At 37.5% G+C, this 18,985-nt stretch overlaps 4 protein-coding genes across 6 annotated transcripts; 3 read left to right on the plus strand and 1 right to left on the minus strand.

Annotated features, from left to right (window-relative positions):
• The first annotated feature begins 855 nt into the window (after window positions 1–855).
• On the plus strand, window positions 856–4,635 carry LOC114144656 (GTPase IMAP family member 4-like). Of its 3 annotated transcripts, none has more exons than XM_028017723.1 (3): window positions 856–967; window positions 1,664–1,771; window positions 2,700–4,635. In XM_028017723.1, exons 2-3 carry the CDS (start codon window positions 1,675–1,677, stop codon window positions 3,581–3,583), a joined length of 981 nt encoding a protein of 326 aa, XP_027873524.1. In that variant the 5' UTR covers window positions 856–967; window positions 1,664–1,674; the 3' UTR covers window positions 3,584–4,635. The 3 variants fall into 3 exon arrangements, with proteins under 3 accessions (XP_027873524.1, XP_027873522.1, XP_027873523.1); XM_028017721.1 differs by having other exon boundaries at window positions 883–967; window positions 1,661–1,771; XM_028017722.1 differs by having other exon boundaries at window positions 951–1,069; window positions 1,661–1,771.
• Window positions 4,636–6,316: 1,681 nt separating this feature from the next.
• LOC114144652 (GTPase IMAP family member 7-like) lies at window positions 6,317–10,330 on the plus strand. The gene is made up of 3 exons (XM_028017714.1): window positions 6,317–6,779; window positions 6,967–7,038; window positions 8,517–10,330. Exons 1-3 carry the CDS (start codon window positions 6,770–6,772, stop codon window positions 9,446–9,448), a joined length of 1,014 nt encoding a protein of 337 aa, XP_027873515.1. The 5' UTR covers window positions 6,317–6,769; the 3' UTR covers window positions 9,449–10,330.
• Window positions 10,331–11,144: 814 nt separating this feature from the next.
• On the minus strand, window positions 11,145–12,713 carry LOC114144664 (GTPase IMAP family member 4-like). Its single transcript, XM_028017739.1, has 2 exons — window positions 12,403–12,713; window positions 11,145–12,282 (listed from the first exon to the last, which is right to left on the minus strand). Exons 1-2 carry the CDS (start codon window positions 12,422–12,424, stop codon window positions 11,441–11,443), a joined length of 864 nt encoding a protein of 287 aa, XP_027873540.1. The 5' UTR covers window positions 12,425–12,713; the 3' UTR covers window positions 11,145–11,440.
• A 762-nt stretch (window positions 12,714–13,475) lies between these two features.
• Window positions 13,476–16,443, plus strand: LOC114144673 (claudin-4-like). Its single transcript, XM_028017749.1, has 2 exons — window positions 13,476–14,200; window positions 14,723–16,443. The coding sequence occupies exon 2, from the start codon at window positions 14,866–14,868 to the stop codon at window positions 15,532–15,534; it is 669 nt and encodes a 222-aa protein (XP_027873550.1). The 5' UTR covers window positions 13,476–14,200; window positions 14,723–14,865; the 3' UTR covers window positions 15,535–16,443.
• Window positions 16,444–18,985: the final 2,542 nt, after the last annotated feature.

Consider the following 18,985-nt stretch of genomic DNA (forward strand, 5'->3'; position numbering starts at 1 on the left):
ATTAATGCAGTATCCGTGTAGCCTGATGGAAAACATTTTGCTAGACAATTTCAAACATTGAGAAGTTTTAATTATTCCCATCAAACATCTTCAAACACGTTGTTTTGAAGCCAAAAAGAACACAGAAATATACAGAGTCAAGCCAGAGAATCAACTGCTGAAAACTCAGCTTCACACAAAGAGACTAGCATAAATGTTTGGTTGTTGAACTGAACCGTTCAATAAAGCAAAATTTCTATTAGCAGCTTCACAAATCTTTTTTTTAAATAAACATTACATTACGAAGACACATTAAAACAAACCTTTATCTTGGCTTTTTTCTGTTCTTCCTCTTTTCTTTCTCCCTGAAGGATAAATGCTTTTTTGAAACATTGTTTTGCTAACTTATCTTCTGACCGGAGCTTTGGACGTTTGGATGCTCTGCACAATGCAGCTCAGATTACCGGCGAAGAGATAACCGGCCACCAGGGGGACCCCAAGAGCAATTTTTACTTTTTGTCCATGAAGTAATGATTTTTACATTCATTATCAAATATATATTGTTATAAAAACAAATCTATTCATGATGATATCGTGTGTTTTTGTTTTTATAATGACTTAGAAAATGTTACTAAAAAAAATTTAAATAAAAATCAGCTCCACTGATGGGACCCCTTGATGGCCCTGGGGCCCTAAGCGGCTGCTAAGTTTGCTTATGCCTTGGGCCGGCCCTGTTGGTGATCAAACTACAAATAATAGTGGAGATTTCCAGAGGACGAGAATATGGTAGGTGGAAGGGTTAATTATTTTTATCTTAATGTGAGCGGTTAAAGTATATGCCCAGGTGGTGGAGACGGCAGTGACGTGGAATGTTAAGTTTCAGTTTTGCTTTCATGATGTTACTGCGTGTCTAGTGAAACAGATTTTCATGTCTCTTTGCTTTAGTTTGGGACATTTCAGAGGTCCGAAGCCACTGAAGCCTGTTGTGGTATGCTATATGATATTCTCAGCTTTCTAATCGGTTTTGCTAAGTAGATCAAATGGCAGGAGGGAACACACTTCATGGTGGAGGAACATGGATAAGGAACTAGTAAGGAAGACACTTGAACTGGTTAAGCAAATGAAGAAAAGTTGGGATTTTACTGTTTGTCTGCAGCTGCTTACAATTTAAGTTTCAGTCGAAGGGGTTTTGTATATGTTTTAGTGGATGGCAAAAAAGTGGTGGCAACTGTACTTGATCTCGACAGGTAACCTGCGTGTTTTGCCAAGTTGCGATTCTGTTTTAACTTTTTGTGCATTTGTTGAAAACTGATTTTTTTTTTAGCATTTTAGTAAATATTCATGACAGAAAGTGTAACTTCCTATTGCATAGCATTATCGATATACATAATCTGAGTGGATCTGCTGGATTGCTGTCCCACTGGTATGCCTAGCAGTAGAAATATTGTTTTAGTTTTTATACAACCTGAGCAAGTAGATGGACATAAGTGATAGACGGTTTCAGTTTCCTAGTCAAGAGTACAGCTCACAACATTGACAAACAACTTCATAAAAAAAACCCAACATAACATCTTTTTTAAAATACAGACATAAAAATTGTTTTGAAACTTCAACAAGGTTCAAATGTCTAATTAAACTCTGTATTTAAAATGTAAAGTTTTATTTATTTATTGTTTGACAGAAGCTGGTGATCCTATGATGTTGGCCCAGAAGGCTTGGAGCCGAGTTTGGCGCCACCTTTTGGTGTTCGCATTGTGTGAACTCATGACTCACTGCCAATCTCACAGCACAGGTATGAAACTAACACAGATTACAGCCCAGCACACTAAATTTAACCTGTACAAAATGGAGCAGGATTTTAACGTGTGGTAGGAGGCAAACAATAGAACTACACCTTTAAAGTGATGTCAAGACTTCATTCCTTCACACATTAAGCGAACACCTCAAAGGAAATGGGTAAAAATAAAAAATATGGCCTGATCAAGATCTTCTTTTGAATTTTGATGTCAAAAACGTTGACATATCTACAAATGCAGAATTAGCAATCTAACTAAAAGCACTGTACATAAAAAAAGGCAATTGTGAAAATATGTTTTTGAGAAGCTTGTAGATTTTATGGATTAATTACATGCATAGTGAAATATTTCCAGCCTTTATTGCAAAATCACAAAGCCTTACCAGGTATTTTTAGTCTTGTTTTTAGTGCAAACATCTCATTACACTTGAAATAAGTCAAACCTAACTTACCAGTATCTCTTCAGAAAGACATATGGGTTTGTTTTAAGGAGATAATTCCTTAATATTGGTGAAAAAGTACGTGTTCCATTGGCAGATAAATTTACTTATAATATGACAATATCTCAATGTTAAGACTAAAAATACTATTTACTTTGTAAATTGATATGCACTACTAAGAATGTATGCAGCTATTGTTCATATATTTTGTTAAAACTGAAGAAGTTTATAACATAGAAAACTATAAAAAACTATGAAAAAACTACAATACCTCAAAGGAAAGGCATCAACATAACAAACAGCAAAGATAGTTGAGACCAAACACTTTTATGTGACTATCATAGTAGTATCACAGTGCATTCACTTTGTGTATTGATGTACACTAGTCTTCCAAAAAATATATGAAGACGTTTTGTTCATATTCATTGGTAAACAAAGTATCTTGTAACATTAACAACTGGAGAATTTTCTGAATCTTTTCTCAGGCTTTTCAAAGCAGCAGACTCTCTTTTTGGTTGGAAAAACTGGCTCTGGAAAGAGTGCATCAGGAAACACCATCTTGGGCCACTCTGTGTTTAGAGAAGACGCCTCGGCTGAGTCGGTGACAAAAACCTGTGAGAAACGAGAGCGACTGGAAGGAGACAGGAACATCGTGGTGATCGACTCCCCTGGAATATTTGACACAGATAAAACACAAGTACAACTCAAAGAAGACATTGAGCAGTGTGTTAAGCTGTCAGTTCCTGGGCCTCATGCTTTTTTGTTAGTTATAAACTTAAAGTCAAGATTCACAAAAGAGGAAAAGGACACTGTGAAGTGGATCCAGGATAACTTTGGCTCTGCTGCTGCTACTTACACCATAGTCCTGTTCACTCATACCGACTTGTTGAGAGGTAAATCTGTTGAGGACTATGTGGCAGAAAGCAAACAACTACAAACTCTAATACATCAATGTGGAGGAAGATACCACTCGTTAATCAATGGGCAGAGTTCAGACAGAAAACAGGTAACAGAACTTCTGGATAAAATAGATGAAATGGTTCAAATAAATGGGGGAGACCATTACACCAACAGTATGTACTACAAGGCCCAGAGGGAACTGGAGGAGGAAGAGGTAAGAGCAGGGAGGCAGGAATACGAAAGAACAAAAAAGACAGAGGGGAAAAGGTGTAAATCTAAGTGTGAAGAAGATAAACAGGAAGCAAGAAAGCAGAAGGAGAGAAAGAAAAAACTTCATTTATGGTGTAGAGCATTAAAAATGGTTTCCAAAGGAATGAAGTCTGCTAAGCATAACTACTTTACAGCTATGGGAAACGTTCTTGGTTTTGTCGTTGAAGACTGTGAACTTTTTGAGCATGTGTTTCCTTAAATCAGTGAAAAATGTGACAAAATGAACCAACAAATCACAACCATGAATGGATGAATACAATGGTGACAATGTCTAAGTATCGTCTATAGAAAACAAAGACCCGGAATCCAATCTTGATGTATATTGTCAATCTCTGAATAATTTAGGTTTTGTATTTTGGTTCTCTGATTCTTCATGTTTTGATTGTTTGTTCTTTTTTGGCACTTGAACACTGTCTTCATCGGCATAACAGAGCTCTGCTCTTATTTATCCTGATGCAACTCATGCACAGTTTATGCTTTCTGCAGACACTTATTTACATTTAATGTGTCCAACAGCTTAGTAACAGGCCTGACAAATGTCTGATTGACGTAATAAAAACTGTGTTGATTTATTGATGTTTTATTTAAATCTATCACTTTTTCATCTGACAAGTCTAATTGTAACCTTTTGCTATTGCCTCCATGAGTAAGACAGTATCAATGTCAAACTTATTTATGAAGCACATTTCCAACAGCTCGTGCTGCACAAGGTGCCTCAAGGTGCAATTAAGGATAAGTAAAATACATGACAATGATACAATCACAGATCAAAAGATAAAGATAAAATATTGCATGTGTGAAACTGAGAATTACATCTGTTTAACAATTTCCAAACCTCAAAATTAAAATTAAAACTGTAAGTGACCAACAAAGTGAAAATATGCCACTTTTAAGGACTGTAATTAGGTGCAAATAGTAAAAATTGTGTAGCTACTCTTCATATTTACTTCACTTTATCATTTAAAGATGAGGCCGTCAAGTGGTTTTAATTTAACTTTCTGTTCAGAATAATTTGCTTGCTATCAGAATGTTACTTAAAAATGTGTCAAGATTAAAGTTGTAAAATTCGTTCTACTTCAATTTTATTCTTTGTTTAGTTTGAAAGCTTTGTTTCTTTTACATTGTATGCGTTTAATCAGAAAGTTGCATGGGATGGCTGCTTTGTTTTGAAAGGTTTGAAATGATTTGTATAATTTCGCTGGATTTGGTGTAATACAAACCTCTGTTTAAATAAACGCTTAAAGAAACACGTTTTAAGTTTGTGTGAAACATTTCTACTAAGTTCATTTTAAGCAACAATACCATATTTTTACCACATTTACTTTAAAAGTCAGTTGACATCAGCTGTGTTGTTTAACAGCCAGCTGCTCTCAGCTGTTTTACAGACACAGGTTGTCATCTGTCCCTTTAAAGCAGCATTAGAACAACAGGAGAGATAAATTGAGTTCCTTTAATTTAAACACCTCCTTCCCTCTTGCAACTATAAATATTTACGATAAGCTCTGTTTGTCTTTCCTCTAAGCAAATGTGATCAGTATTGTCCCAAGTCCAGACTTAAGCACAGGGGGAGCAAACAACTCGAAACCCAAGGAACAGACATCAACAGAAAATAATTTATTTCGATTCCTCTTAGCGGTAGACTCAGTAAAACAGTTCTTTTCTAGATACTTTCCACGGTCCAACGATTGTCTTTAAAAGTCGATTTGTAAAACGTCTTGTGCCATCATGACTATTAATCCAGATATTTCAGAAAGCCAAGTTTTCAAGATGTAGTGGAGATTAAAAAAACAATATGTGTGCATATGAACTAGACCGACTATCAGCAACAACCACACAAAGGTGGTTGTGTGCAGTTTCTTGCACTGTGGCTGTCTGTGCAAGAAGCATCGACAACAGTGGAGCTGCTTTTTGTTTTGTTTTGGTTTTGTTTACATCAAAAATGTCTCCCACAAGAGGGTCTGCACTGACCGTGCATCAGTTCTGCTTGGCCAGAGAAGCATTTCATATCTGCAACTGGACATTAAATGTATTTAGTTACTTCAATAATCTGTACCAGCAGGGGGCCACAGAGAGTGGTTTTAGTTTGATCAGAGGTTGACGGTTCAGAAAATGTGACGCTATTACTACATTTAAATTATAGAGCAGCTAGTTAACCTATCGTATACTTTTGAACTGTGGGAGGAAGCCAGAGAGAACACACGCATGAATGGGGACAACATGCAAATTCCTTAAAGACCCAAGGCCAGAATTTAAATGATCTTCTTGCTACAACACCAATGAGGAACATTTGCATTTAGCTGCAGATTTACCCGGACTGTGGGGGTGAGTTCAGCACTTTGGCTGACCCGCGTCCATCCAAGGTTGTCAATTAGAGTCTAAGAGGGACTGGCTTCCGGTCGTTTGACACCTGAGTCTCCAACCTTGGTGGTAACAATAGCCTTGAACACCTAGCATGTAATGTAATTTTGATGTACTTAATTTAAGCATTGTTACTAACTTCTAGCACAACAAATGTATTATAGCATTTGTGGTTTGAAATCCAGATATTTTTTAATAAAGAAATAAATTATGATTAAAAACAAAAAAACTTAAGAAGTGCAACCGGAGCCTAAACTCAACAATGCCAAAAGATGAGAATTCTGAAAGGAAAACCCAAATAAGAACTACACATTTGCCTCAAACTCATCGCTGACAAAGCTTCTTGCTTCCATCCAACACCCCTGAGATGTCCCTCTGACTTGCTGAAAGGAAACACTTCAGGATGATGTAAGCTCCATTGTACAAACACTCGTTTAGGCACCAGGAAGTAAGAAACGTCATGTGTTTATTGCCGAGATCCTCAAAATTTCCTGTCACGTTACGGGTCCAGTTTATAAGACCCCCTGAAGACTGAATGAACTGAAAAGCTCGAGTTATGTGTTGTGAAAAATCCTGATTTTTAAAGTAAACATTACTAGATTCTGATTGGTGGAGGCGTCAACAATGGAGGGATGTGATGCACCCTGGAGATGGACTCACCTCCCTGTCACCTCTTAAACAGATCTTTAAAAAAAAAAACTGTGTGAAAACCTTATGTTATTAAAGAACTTGATTAAATCCGTGTTTCTTTTGCACATTAGCAAAACATTGCGGTCAGACCTTCACATGATCACATTCGGTGCATTCAGAAAGCAACGGACGTTTTCTGCAAGCTTTCTCATATTCAGATGCAGCCCAAGGACAATGGAAGGAAATGGGAAGCTCCCAGCACATAGCCAAGACTTCCAGAAGTCTCCCTGAACGCCAATGTGAAGCTTTAGAGCAAATTTTTAAGCAATAATTCAACGTTCAGATCTGCTGGAACAAACTTGGTCACCTGGGACAAGGAAAAGGTGGATCCAAAGCGATGGCTGAAGGTACGAGAATAAACCTCATATTCTGTTTGAGTCACCGTTATGGAGCTTTTGACCAGTATCAGAGGGTGGTGTTACACTGGGAGAAAGAAAGCTCAAGTGGATTACAGAAAGAAATGTGTTGCTTCATTACAAAGGTTGCTTTAACTAACGATTTATTTGTTTTTATCTCTATGGCCATTTTTCCTAGAAATACAACTCAGAGAGAAGAAGCCGAGAAGTTTGCCTCGGTCTGATGGGTGTGGTCTCTATAACTTTGACGGTATGCTCCCTCAAACTTTACTTTCTGAGAAATCTTGTTAAATCCTAGTAATTACACATATATGGATTAAAGTCCAATTTTTAAGTGTTTCTTATGCTTGCTAATGTACTTTTTCAGCTTTGACCTGTTGTGTTTCTACTGACATGTTGTGAGAAATTCCTTTTTTCTGATGTTTGCTCTCCAGTAATACACAAAAAATAAGTGTTTACTGCTGTAATTCGATAGATTTTACATGAAGCAGCTGAGATGTGGTGTTTCCATATAAATTGAAATGACTTTATCTTTGAGTTTACATAATGAACAAAAATGTATGAATGTCTCTTTTTTTAATTTATCAGAAATGTTCTTGTACTTTTTGCTTCTACACTTAAGTCAAGGAATATAAATCTAAAACAGTCATTTGGATACATTTCTAATTGTAATATTTTAAAACGAAATAAAAATTAAATTAAGCTTAAGTTAAAAACACATATGTTGAAAAAATAATTTAAAGTAGGTAATATGCAATTCAGAAAAATTAAAAACAATATTTCTGCATGGATTATTTGTTTATGTCTTATATATTTTGTATTGTGCCAGTGTTGTCTTCCACAATTGACAACAAGCAGCAGCAGTTTTACCAACAACCGCAAACAAAGCTTTAAGCTTTGTTTTAAGCTTGTACTACAGCCTCAATTATGACAGTATAAAAAATAAGCAATTGAAAAGCAGTAGGATGAGCCATTAAAAAGCAAACATATAAGAAGGATTTCACTTTTGAAAACTTAATCCAGTAGTAGAAACTATGCACATACATTTAGTGCCTAAATTTACTAACAGAAACAAAAATAATTTAATGAGATAAAAAAAAAATTGAGTAAAACTTGCAACTCAAGTCAAAGTCTACTTGATGTGTGTCCCTTTGTCATTTCCCGTTTCCTGCAACTGGTGATGTCAAAAGGTCAGGGAGCTTTGAGGATACAAAATAACAACCAAGAACAAAGGCGTTTGAAGACGTGAAACAAAAACACTCAAAAGATAGAAATTAACGTTAAAACTATGAAAACAGAGAAAATTTTAAGAACAATAAACTGTGACCTTCTCCAACAAATACATTGGTCCAAGTCCATTAACTTTCAAATGTTAGAAGCATCATTTTAATATCTGTCCTTACTACTTCTATTGGAGGCTAGTTTACCAAAATCCAAATGCTCTATGTGTCAGGCTGGCATTAGGTCTGTGTTATGTTTGCTTTCTTGTACTTTGTGTCCTTGCTTTGGCTGGCATGTGTCAATTTGCTTTCAGCGTGAAAACGTGCATCAATATATAATTGTGCAGCCTTGTAAGAAATCCAGTGTTCAGCTCCTTAGCTTCTGCTATTGGCAAAAAAAGAGTTTACTCTATTGATGTTCTACTGAAATAGCACAAAACTACCATCCTCACTTCAGCCATTTAACATGCTTTTTGTGTGAAGTGTTAACGTTGCTTTTAATCCACAGCTTTGGATTTGTCTGGAGGGTTAAGGATCGTCCTGGTTGGAAAGACTGGATCAGGGAAGAGTGCCACGGGAAACACTATCCTCGGCAGAGCTGTCTTCAAAGAAGATCCGAGCCCGATGTCGGTGACCAAGCACTGTGAGACACAGAGCGGAGAGGTGGACGGGATCACAGTCCAAGTAATCGACACTCCGGGCCTGTTTGACACAGGAATCACAGAGGAGGAACTGAAGTCCAGGATAGAAGAGTGTGTCAAGATGTCGGTTCCTGGACCTCACGCTTTCCTTCTGGTGATCAGGCTTGGAGTCAGGTTCACCGAGGAGGAGAGGAATGCCGTGAAGTGGATCCAGGAAAACTTCGGCGACGACGCCTCCATGTACACCATCATGCTGTTTACGTGCAAGGATCAAGGCAAAGCAGACAATGCCCTGAAGGAGTGCAAGGAGCTCCGGAGACTTTCGATCACGTTCGGGCGCAGGTACCACGCCTTCAACAACAACGACGCAGACGACCGCGTGCAGGTTACAGAGCTCATCAACATGATCAAGGAAATGGTACAAGACAACGGAGGGAAGCACTACACAAACGAGATGTATGAGAAAGCCCAGAGGAAGCTAAAAGAGGAGGAGGAGCGCAAGAGGCAGGAAGAGGAGGAGAAGAAGGAGGAAGAGAGGAAGGTTTGGGACGAGGAGAGGGAGAAGCAGCAAAAAGAACGAGAGAAGAAGAAACAGGTTCGGAGGAAGAACATCCGCGTGGCCTCGGCTGCTGCGGTTGTGTTGGTGTTAGCCGGCGTTGTCATAGCGGTGGGGGCAAACACCACCGTGGCGTTGGCTCTGGGGGCTCCGACACTCGTCCTGGGGGTTTTATGTGGTTTAGCTGCCATTTGGGTTTGGAAAGGAATAAAATGTAAAGCTAAAAAAAACAGTCCGGTGTAATTAACACAAAATCATGTCCGTCGGTAGTAATATTACAAATAAAGTTCGGATGTAGAATATCTTCCACAAGATTAGCTAATATTGGTATGTATGTCAAAACGTTTTCTGGTTTTCAGAAAATGTTTCTCAAATGAACAAAGTAAAGCTTGACTGGAAAATGAATTTAAATTAGAAATGTTATTTAGGTCAGAGGTGTCACACTCATTTTTATACCAAGGTCACAAATTTTCTCAAAGGGCCAAATTGTGTCAGAATGTATTGAAAAAATAAAACAAAAAACTACCCACTAATAAACTGTTAAAATATCAATAAATAGCTGTCTTTGATGAGTACTTCTTTAAATTAAATTAAATTTTTTCACATTGATGTAATTTGGCGGTATACAGATAAAACCGTTTTGATTTGATTGATAGAGTAATATTTTAGCACACAACTGTTATCTTGAAGGCTCTAATTATGTGGCCCTCTTTAGAGTCTAGAGGGCCACATAAATAGTTACGGCGGGCCAGATGTGGCCCACCAGCCTTGAGTTTGACATGTGATTTAAATGATCAGGAAGGCAGTATTTTTCAGCAAAACTGCTGTTTAATTTAACTATTAAATTCACTTTTTCACTTTTAAACAAACCTCTTCAGCTTACAGCCCTGAACTGACCCACAACTGGATCACATTTGACCTTATCTGCAGGTCTTGGCAGCAAAGTTGTACCGAAATTATCTGTGTTACTGATGGACCATACATAATACTGTTCTTTAAAGAAACTGAAAATCAAATACATTTTGTCCTTTGATGCAGTATGGCTTATAAAGTTACAAAACTTTAGATTAAATCAGAACTAGCAGAACTATATGACAATTAAACAGTGATATGACCTGCAAGCTCTTTGTTTGTCTGAATTGTTTTCTCTTTTTCATTTGATTTATACAAATCACATTATTGATTCTTAATTTTATACTTGCATACTTTTTGTTTTTACCAACCGATTTTCTGTGCAGGTGATCTGTTGCTCCTTATTTAAACTATGACCTGCTGCTGTTTCCTGCGCTGTATTATTAGCAACTTACAAGCGCAAAGGAAACGTGAAACAATGAAGGGAAAATCTTCTTACTTGTAACTTTATTTGTGGACAGACAAGGTTGTCACCTGGCCTGACTGGAAACATGACATTTTCCTGGCTACTGATAATTAGCCATGGACAAAATATAAAGTTTGCCTCTGTCAGGAAAATGTGTTAATTCTGTCATGTGACAAGTTTTGCAACATTCCTGAGACACCACACCTATCTGAGGAGAATTTGTTTTTGTCCTAAAGTCAATCATTTGAATTTCTCTCTTAGACCACAACCCACTTCCTCCATTATTATTATTATTATTATAGTCACAGTTCTGATTACAGACGCTCTCAGTTAGTGCCAGCTGGAGACATCCTGGAAGGAAACTTAAAAAAAATAACTTGCCTGATTTTAATGAATGTTTGGAATTAGATCTGGACTATGCAGTAGTATTCTATAAATATGAAAGTCAAAGGTGTTTAGTCCTTTTATTTTAAAAAAACTAAATTTGAAAAGGAGTCGATTTTCTCCTTTATGAACATTTTGCATTAAGGACAAAATGCACATATTCTTTTTCATGTTAAATTGGATTATTCTATAAAAATATTTAAAAAAGGGGGGGGGGGACCCATCATCATAAAAACATCCATTTGTGTATTTTTTATTTTCAAATAAAACAGAAATATAAAGTAATGCTTACCACACATAATTTATACATTATTACAGTGATAAGATAGGTGTATTGTCCATCACTATCGAGATAGAAGTATGTCTTCATTATCTGGCATAAATCACAACATTTAAAAATTAGAATCATATAGATAACAAACATATTGAAAGCAAAATTGAAATTAAAATATTCCCAATTCGTTACTAAAGAGCATGCATAAGTGTAAAAGCACTACATGTATGACTACAGTCCAGTCACTTTCTGAATAACCTTAGTTATTGCCTGTTCCAGATATGATTAACCATTCAACACCTTTCACGATCGCTGCACCTCCAATAGCCAACATTTGTGGTATAGATGAAGCTGCGACTTCCTCTGCCACTATAGCACCACCGATAGCAGGCGCAGCTGCGCTTGCGCCTGCGCCTGCTGCGCTTGCGCCTGCGCCTGCTGCTGCACACAGTAAATAACTTCCTGCAGTCCCCACAGAGCACCTGGCCTGGTGCCACCATAGTTTATTCTGGGCCTGTTTGTAAATCTCGCTGGTGTAATGACCTCCGTTCAACTGGACCGTACTGTCTATTTTCTCGAACAGATCAGCCACCTGAGTGCGATTTCCTTTGCACGTGTTGTCAAACACAACATATCCAGCTTTACACTCACTGGTCAGCTTCCTCATCTCAGGGCTTTTGTGCAAATAGTTCTCAATGGTGTCTTTGAGCTGATCCCCCCCGGTGAAAACAACGATTGTGTACTTCGAGACTTCCTCGCCGAAGTTGTCCGTGATCCAGTTGATGGCATTTTTCTCCTCCATTGTGAAGCGTGCAGAGAGACTGATGACTAGCAGGAATATATGTGGTCCAGGGAGAGACAGTATGATGCAGTTCTCTATTTCACTCTTCAGTTTTTTCTCTGTTGTATTCGATGTGTCAAACACACCAGGAGTGTCAATGATAGTCACTGTTCGCTCATCCAGATGGATGGTTTCTATTTGGCATACTTTAGTCACGGAGGAAGGAGACATCTCTGCAATGAAAGCGTCCCTTTTCAGGATGGTGTTCCCTGTTGCACTTTTACCAGATCCGGTTTTTCCCAGGAGGACGATTCTCAGGTCTTTGACGGGACAAAACAAAATGTGTTGAGACATGAAAAGTCAACGTCTGACTTAGAGTGAGGTCACGATATTTTTACTGAGCATGAATAAGCCACGTCTTTAAAAGAAGAAATACCAACCTTTAGCTGAGGTTGAATTCATCTTCTGCAGAAGGCAAAACTAAAATAAGAAAAACGAATCTGGACCAAATCTGACTTAAAACAACAAAAATGGCTCTACCCGTGGCTCTAACTTCCTACAGTTCCTGCTGTCTGACTTTCTGCAGCACTTCTGGTAAAATAAAACTGTTCTGTGCGCCACACGTGACCCGTTTCATGAAAAACGAAACTAACAGAACAGCTGAAAACAATAAAGGGTTCCCAGGCCAAATAAAAAGAGCAATTGCTCAAACCTCTCCTTAATCTGTCATTTTCACTCTTAATCAGTGCTGAAATGCCACCTCAGCTCACAGAGGGTAGACACACAATAAATGCAGTTGTTGTAGAATGTGACTAAATTAGACAAAATTGTATTTTACAATTACGATTTACACATACATACATAATATGTATTTTAGTAGTTGAAAATGTAAAAATTGGAGTGACAACTCAAAACAAATCTTATGATCTTTGGTTTGTTAATAATCCAGGAAATATAATAAAACATTTGATGAAGAAACATTTGACCATCCCTGCAGTGCATACATACTTTGTTAGACCTTCATTACCTTTGAATCCAGAGTCCAATGAGGTTAAGAATGAAGTTGCCTTTTAAAAACCTTCTTGGAAAGATGCAGCTTTCATATTATGCTTTGGAGTTCAGCAACTTTAACATTTATTAGTTTCTGGTCATTAATCCTTATGCAATCTGAGCACCAAATCAGCATTTTCACATCATGAGCATAGACATGAGCACAGAATACAAAAAAATTATATGCCTCTGATTTGTTTGTATCTTTGTTTTATCTACCAAGTCAGCCAGTGTGGCTTTATTAGGTACAAAACAATCCCCAAGGTGTCAGTATGTCAGTATTCTGAGATTAAAGTCAGAAAGTCGGAATTCTGACTTTAAAGTCAGAATTAAAGTCTGACTTTAATCTCAGAATTCTGACTTTAATCTCAGAATTCTGACTTTAATCTCAGAATTCTTTTTTTTTTTCCGGTGGCCCTAATCCTCTTCCGTACATTTGAGACCTTCTTCATAGAGAATTAAACAAAGAATGTGGAAAAGGTGGCAACGCCTCTATCGCCACCAAGTGGCAACAATGATGTGTACAGTATTTACCTAAAATAAATCAAACTTCCATTTACAGTGCATCGCAACAGTATCCATAGCTGTTGAGCTTTCTCATATTTTACATTTTCTTTACATTTTTACATTTTATATTTTCTAACTACAACAATGCACTACTTTGTATTGATCTACCACTTAAATCCCATTATAGCATTTGAAAATTGCAATTTTCAAGTGACAAAATGTAGAAAAGTTCAGAGGCACGAACGTCTTTGTAAGGCACTATTTAGATGATAAAATATTAAACAACAAAAACATTTTGATCTACTAACTGCACCAGTGATGTCCAACAGCTTCTAAATGACCCCGATCTTTCCCCCTTTTATGGCCCACTCCAAGTTTATGTGATGACAACATGGCCGCTGCCAGCTGGAACTTCAACAAAGTGTCCTAGTGTCCTTCTGTCATGGAATGGCTTTCATTTTTTTTGTCTAACTAACTATCTGTGTGCTGTTTTCTGTGTGAGTATATTTAGTATGCAGTATTACGCTGCTGGCCTCCCACTCCACCCTGTGTGAGCTGCAGTGAGACAAGCTGCCCTGTCAAAACAGAGGCACTGCTTCGGACATCTGTTGTTCTGTGGAGGGACTGTGGATGTGGAAGCGCACAGAGGATCATCGAGACGCCTGTGGACCTCTGACTAAAGTAAGTTTGACCAACATAAGTCACTTTATATGGAATCCCAGAGCTGACGTTTTCAGCATGTACTTTTTCCCAATGGTTTTGTCATCTTAATCTTAACAAATCAAATATTTTCTTGAAATCACGAGATGCAACGGTATGCATTTCAAGAATGGAGTCGGGTTTAACACACACACACCAATCATCACACATCTATCATCTCATGATCTCAAGAAAAACGCGTCTTGAGAAAACCGTTGGGAAATTAACTTATCTCAAGAAACCCATCTGGGAAAATATATGCAGAAAACCAATGTTTCTCAATTCCGTTCCTCAGGGAACACTGCCATGCATGTTTTTGGTGTTTCCCTTCTAACAGGCTTCTGCAGCACTTGATGGCATGCAAAGGAGGTCATGCAATCATTTGAATCGAGTATTCTGGACACCTGATTTCTCTAAAACATGCAATGCAGTGGTCGCTGAGGACTGGAATTGAGAAACACTGCCATAAAGTGTGCTTTCTAAAAGACTATTTCTTCTCCATAGTTGGATAGGTGCTGAAGATCTCACTGATTGACCAAGAATTAAGTGGATAAAGGCTCCTAACTGTAAATAGTTATTAGTTAGAGCTACAGGGTTGGAGTCAAGAGGTTCTTCACTTATTGACGGAGACGGTTTCCGGATCAACCATGGCATCAACCGGTCTCCAGGTGCTGGGTTTGGTGCTGGCCCTACTAGGTTGGGTATGTGGGGCTTTGGTGTGTGCAGCTCCGCTGTGGCGCATATCGGCCTTCGTGGGGGGAGAGCTAGTGATTGCCCAGGTGTTGTGGGAGGGTTTGTGGATGAACTGCCTGTCTCAGACCACCGGCCACATCCAGTGCAAGGCCTATGACTCCACCTTGGCCCTCCCTACGTCAGCCCAGGCAGCTCGAGCACTGACGGTTCTTTCCCTGCTTCTCAGCGTTCTGGCGGTCATGCTCGGTGTTGCTGGGGCCAAGTGTACCCACTGCATGGGCGACAGCAACCAGGCCTCCAAAGCCCGGCTGGCCAGGATAGCAGGGGTGCTCCTCATTATGGCTGGTCTCAGCTACTTGACGCCCATCTGCTGGACTGCCTATGGCACGATTAGAGACTTTTATGATCCAAATGTTGCAGCGCCTTTAAAGAGAGAACTGGGGCCTGCGTTGTACCTGGGCTGGGGGGCCAGCGTGCTCCTCCTGCTGGGGGGAGCTCTGCTTCACGTCGGCTCCTCTGCGCCTGGAGGAAGAGCGCTGCCCGTATCTGGAGCCAGAGCAAAGCCCAGCCCATCCATGGGGGCAGCAGGAGAAGTGAAGCAGCAGGAAAAGTCATTTGTATGAGATCACTTTGTTGGACGTCTAAACACCTTACAATTACATGCTTTAAAAATGACATCTATATAAGTATTATTTGATTAGTTGGATTTCTTCCAAAGAGGGGCTGATTTTATGTCCTGTTCTACCTGCAGCCAAAGAAGGGGCTTCTTAGCAGTACTAAAGCTTTAGAGATATGTCTTACTTACACTGTTGCCTAGGATGAAGATGTATACTAATTAGATTGTAATCTACAATTCAGCTCAAAAGTATTCATACTCCTGGCAGATTTAGGATTTGAAGTAATATTAATGTTTTGTTGTGACCCAACCCGTCCCATCCTAAAAATTAGGGTGATGGCTATGAGGCTTTCCAACATCAAAAACTTGGAAACATGCACTATTTTTTCAACACACCATTTTTTATTTAAATGTAAATAAAAACTTTTGTTTTTCAATTCATATTTCTTTTGTACTTTTATATTTTCAGAGAACCCTCATTTCCTATAAAAAAAAACAACAACAACTACTTACTTGAATGGAAATTATTTTAAATTTAAATTTTGATAAAGTATAAAAATTGTTTTGGGATGCCTGCATATTTCATTTTAGAAATATTAATGCACATAAAGAAGGTTTTCTAACTTTAAGGGCTTTGTGTTGGAGTAGGAGTTGAAATGAACCGTGGGAGGATTTTAAATGTTTTAATGGTCACTAATGCGCGTGGCTCACATTTCTCAGATTCCCCTCTGCCTCTGCCTGTGTGTGTGCGTGTGCATGTGTGTGTGTGTGGGTGGTGTACTAAAGGCCAGTGTGCATTGTACATTAGTTTACACTGGTGTTTTTGCTGAAAGTATGTGTGAGTATTTACCTTTTTCTTTGTCACCTTATCTTTGTAATATGCCTTTATTCTTAATAAACAATATTCTTTCTTCAACGGCCACTGTTCCTCTCTGTTTATGAAAAGCATTAAGCTGAAATATTTCTTGATGATTTTTTATTTTATTTTGACCAGGTTTATTCTCACAATAAAGCAAATAAAAAAATGTTTTTGTATTCTTTGACTTTCATATATTAAAGTAAGTAGTATCCCAGATAAATTTTGTTTTTCTTGATTTCATAACTAAGAAATTGGAGAGTGATTACCTGATTTTGAGATGTACAGAATAAGTCATGGTGCTTCATCTAGCAAATACCTTAATACCTTAAGTACCGTAAGTTTAAAGTGCACAGTAAGGGAAGGGAAGGTCATTTTCTTTATGTAGCACATTTTCAGCAACAAGGTTGTACAAAGTGCTTGTATTGTGCTGGAATAGTGTGCTGTAATGTATTTAAAATTGTGAAGTGTTTCTCTCTTTTTTTGGTAAAATATTTGACATATTGAGTGTTTGCAGCTTAATGTAAATTTTCAGAATAATCCATAGTTTTCTTTATCATTTTAAAACAACAGAGGGTATAGAAATAACTGCACGCTGGAAAGCAGATTATTCATGTATTTTGTTAAAAGCTTCACATTATTAATACCTTTATGTCCATGATGAGTAAAATGTCTGGAATCTCAGGTGCAAACACGAATGTTTGGTACTTCTTTTCATGATCATGTATGTAATTCAAAAGCTGAACAGCATCACTTTTACTTTTAGCTCAAACTGACCAAATACATATAATAATAATAATGCTGTGCATTTTCTGGCCCAAAGTAAAAACATAAGTAAGGTACTACAGGTCTCATGCACCAATAATACTTACACAATGCAGTTTACATAATTTGTGTTACATCCTTGTCGGTTGCTTCAAAATAATTCCACTTACATGTGCAAAATGACTTAAGTATCTATGTGAAATACATTTAATTACTATTAAAGCATGTTAACAGAGTTAGCTCTAAAAGATCACAATTTCCGAATTTGAACTATGATCAGTTGTGATGATAGAAAGGCTCCACTAGGGGGCAGCAGACACTAACGATCTGTCAATGAGTCAAATCTAGAGCGTTATATTCAGGACGCTTATTCTTTTTAAAAGAATAAGTTTAGTTAAAATTATATTCTATCTAAACTTTACACAAGACTGGATAACTTCATTGTGAGTTTAGCTTCTTTTTTTTATTATTGTTGTTCATCCATTTGCTCTACTATGTGGTCATTTGGTGTTTGAGTCATCTGATTCTCTCTGGAATGGTAATCAATTTTCTTCTTCTGTTGTCAAGGCCATAAATCCCACCTCATTATTGGGGGGGGGAATCCATAAACAGGAAAATTTCTTAAGCGCAATTGTGGGTGGCTCGGCGAAGTCACAGTGAAATGTAACGTAAAATGTGCACATTCAAGTTGCAGGACCAAAAATGACTAATAATGCAGATAATTTTTCTAAGTAAGCAAACTGTTGAGAAGTAAAACTAAAATTCAAATGTTGCTTAGATACGAGTTTTGTTCAGTCTGACTGATCTAATCTCCGCTACACCTTAACAAAAATGTATGGTTCTAAATAAAAAAGCTGTAATGAGTAACTGCTCTTAATAAAATTCCTCATAAACATTGATTTATTATGGCTCCCAATACAAGTTATAAGTTATTTAAATTATAACTTAAGTTGCTTTATTTTTAAGCCTTTTTTAGTTTTGTCATGTGCTGGGTGACGGAGAACCAGCAGGCAGATAGAAATGAATATCTGGGGGGTATCATAACTTAAACGTAAGACTTAAAGCACTGGGCCTTATATAGAAAAATATTCAGATTTTATTTTGTAGTTTTAAAGGCTCTACATTGAAAACAGTGAGAAATAAAAGCACACTGATTCTGGGTCTCATTCAAATGTTCAGGAAACATATTTTATAGAGATTAAGACTAACATGATCAATGTAATTGAGTTCCAACTCAAAAAAGCTTTTTACGTCTGCAAAAGTTTCAGAACAGAAGCTGATCGACCACTTATCTATCACTTTGACAACTCTTCATCAAGCCAGCCTCTCAAAAGGAACCACTCTTTACCTGCCAGTGTTTTATAATTTGTAGAACATTTTTAAAAGTTTACTAAAGTCACTTATTTATTATATTTAGTTGTGTTTACTGGACATTATAACTACTTTCATACTCTGTTTTCATAAGGCATTCCACCAATTATGACTTCTAAGCACTGCTGCAAACATTTTTTACTCAAGATATTAAATCACTTAGGAAAATAAAGACAACAACTTAGCAAACTGGTCTGACAACTCACACATTGTAATTATTCTGTCGCTCACAAAGGCAAAAGAGAGAAAGGTGGATCAAAAGAAAGCAATTAAAAACAAACATTAATTTCCAAGGAAAACCATCAAGGACATCCGGGAAGAATAACAAACTGAACAATTATTCTCTGACGTCTGACTAAAACTTTACATTAAACAATCAACATACCCCTCAATCAACTGCTTTCTTTCTGTCTTTTATTGTAATTTTAATCTTCTTCATACTATTTACTATGCTGACATTTTTTCA

This window comes from Xiphophorus couchianus, chromosome 5, assembly GCF_001444195.1.
Source record: "Xiphophorus couchianus chromosome 5, X_couchianus-1.0, whole genome shotgun sequence".
Lineage (NCBI taxonomy): Eukaryota > Metazoa > Chordata > Actinopteri > Cyprinodontiformes > Poeciliidae > Xiphophorus > Xiphophorus couchianus.

What these genes read in the sequence shown, in the direction of transcription:
- LOC114144656 (XM_028017723.1), top strand. Translation starts at nt 1,675, where the DNA reads ATGATGTTGGCCCAGAAGGCTTGGAGCCGAGTTTGGCGCCACCTTTTG. An exon ending in CTGCCAATCTCACAGCACAG is followed by an intron (nt 1,772 to 2,699) that starts GTATGAAACTAA and finishes ATCTTTTCTCAG; the next exon opens with GCTTTTCAAAGCAGCAGACT.
- LOC114144652 (XM_028017714.1), top strand. An exon ending in TGGTCTCTATAACTTTGACG is followed by an intron (nt 7,039 to 8,516) that starts GTATGCTCCCTC and finishes TTTAATCCACAG; the next exon opens with CTTTGGATTTGTCTGGAGGG.
- LOC114144664 (XM_028017739.1), bottom strand. Translation starts at nt 12,424, where the DNA reads ATGAATTCAACCTCAGCTAAAG. An exon ending in GAATTCAACCTCAGCTAAAG is followed by an intron (nt 12,283 to 12,402) that starts GTTGGTATTTCT and finishes GTCCCGTCAAAG; the next exon opens with ACCTGAGAATCGTCCTCCTG.
- LOC114144673 (XM_028017749.1), top strand. Translation starts at nt 14,866, where the DNA reads ATGGCATCAACCGGTCTCCAGGTGCTGGGTTTGGTGCTGGCCCTACTA.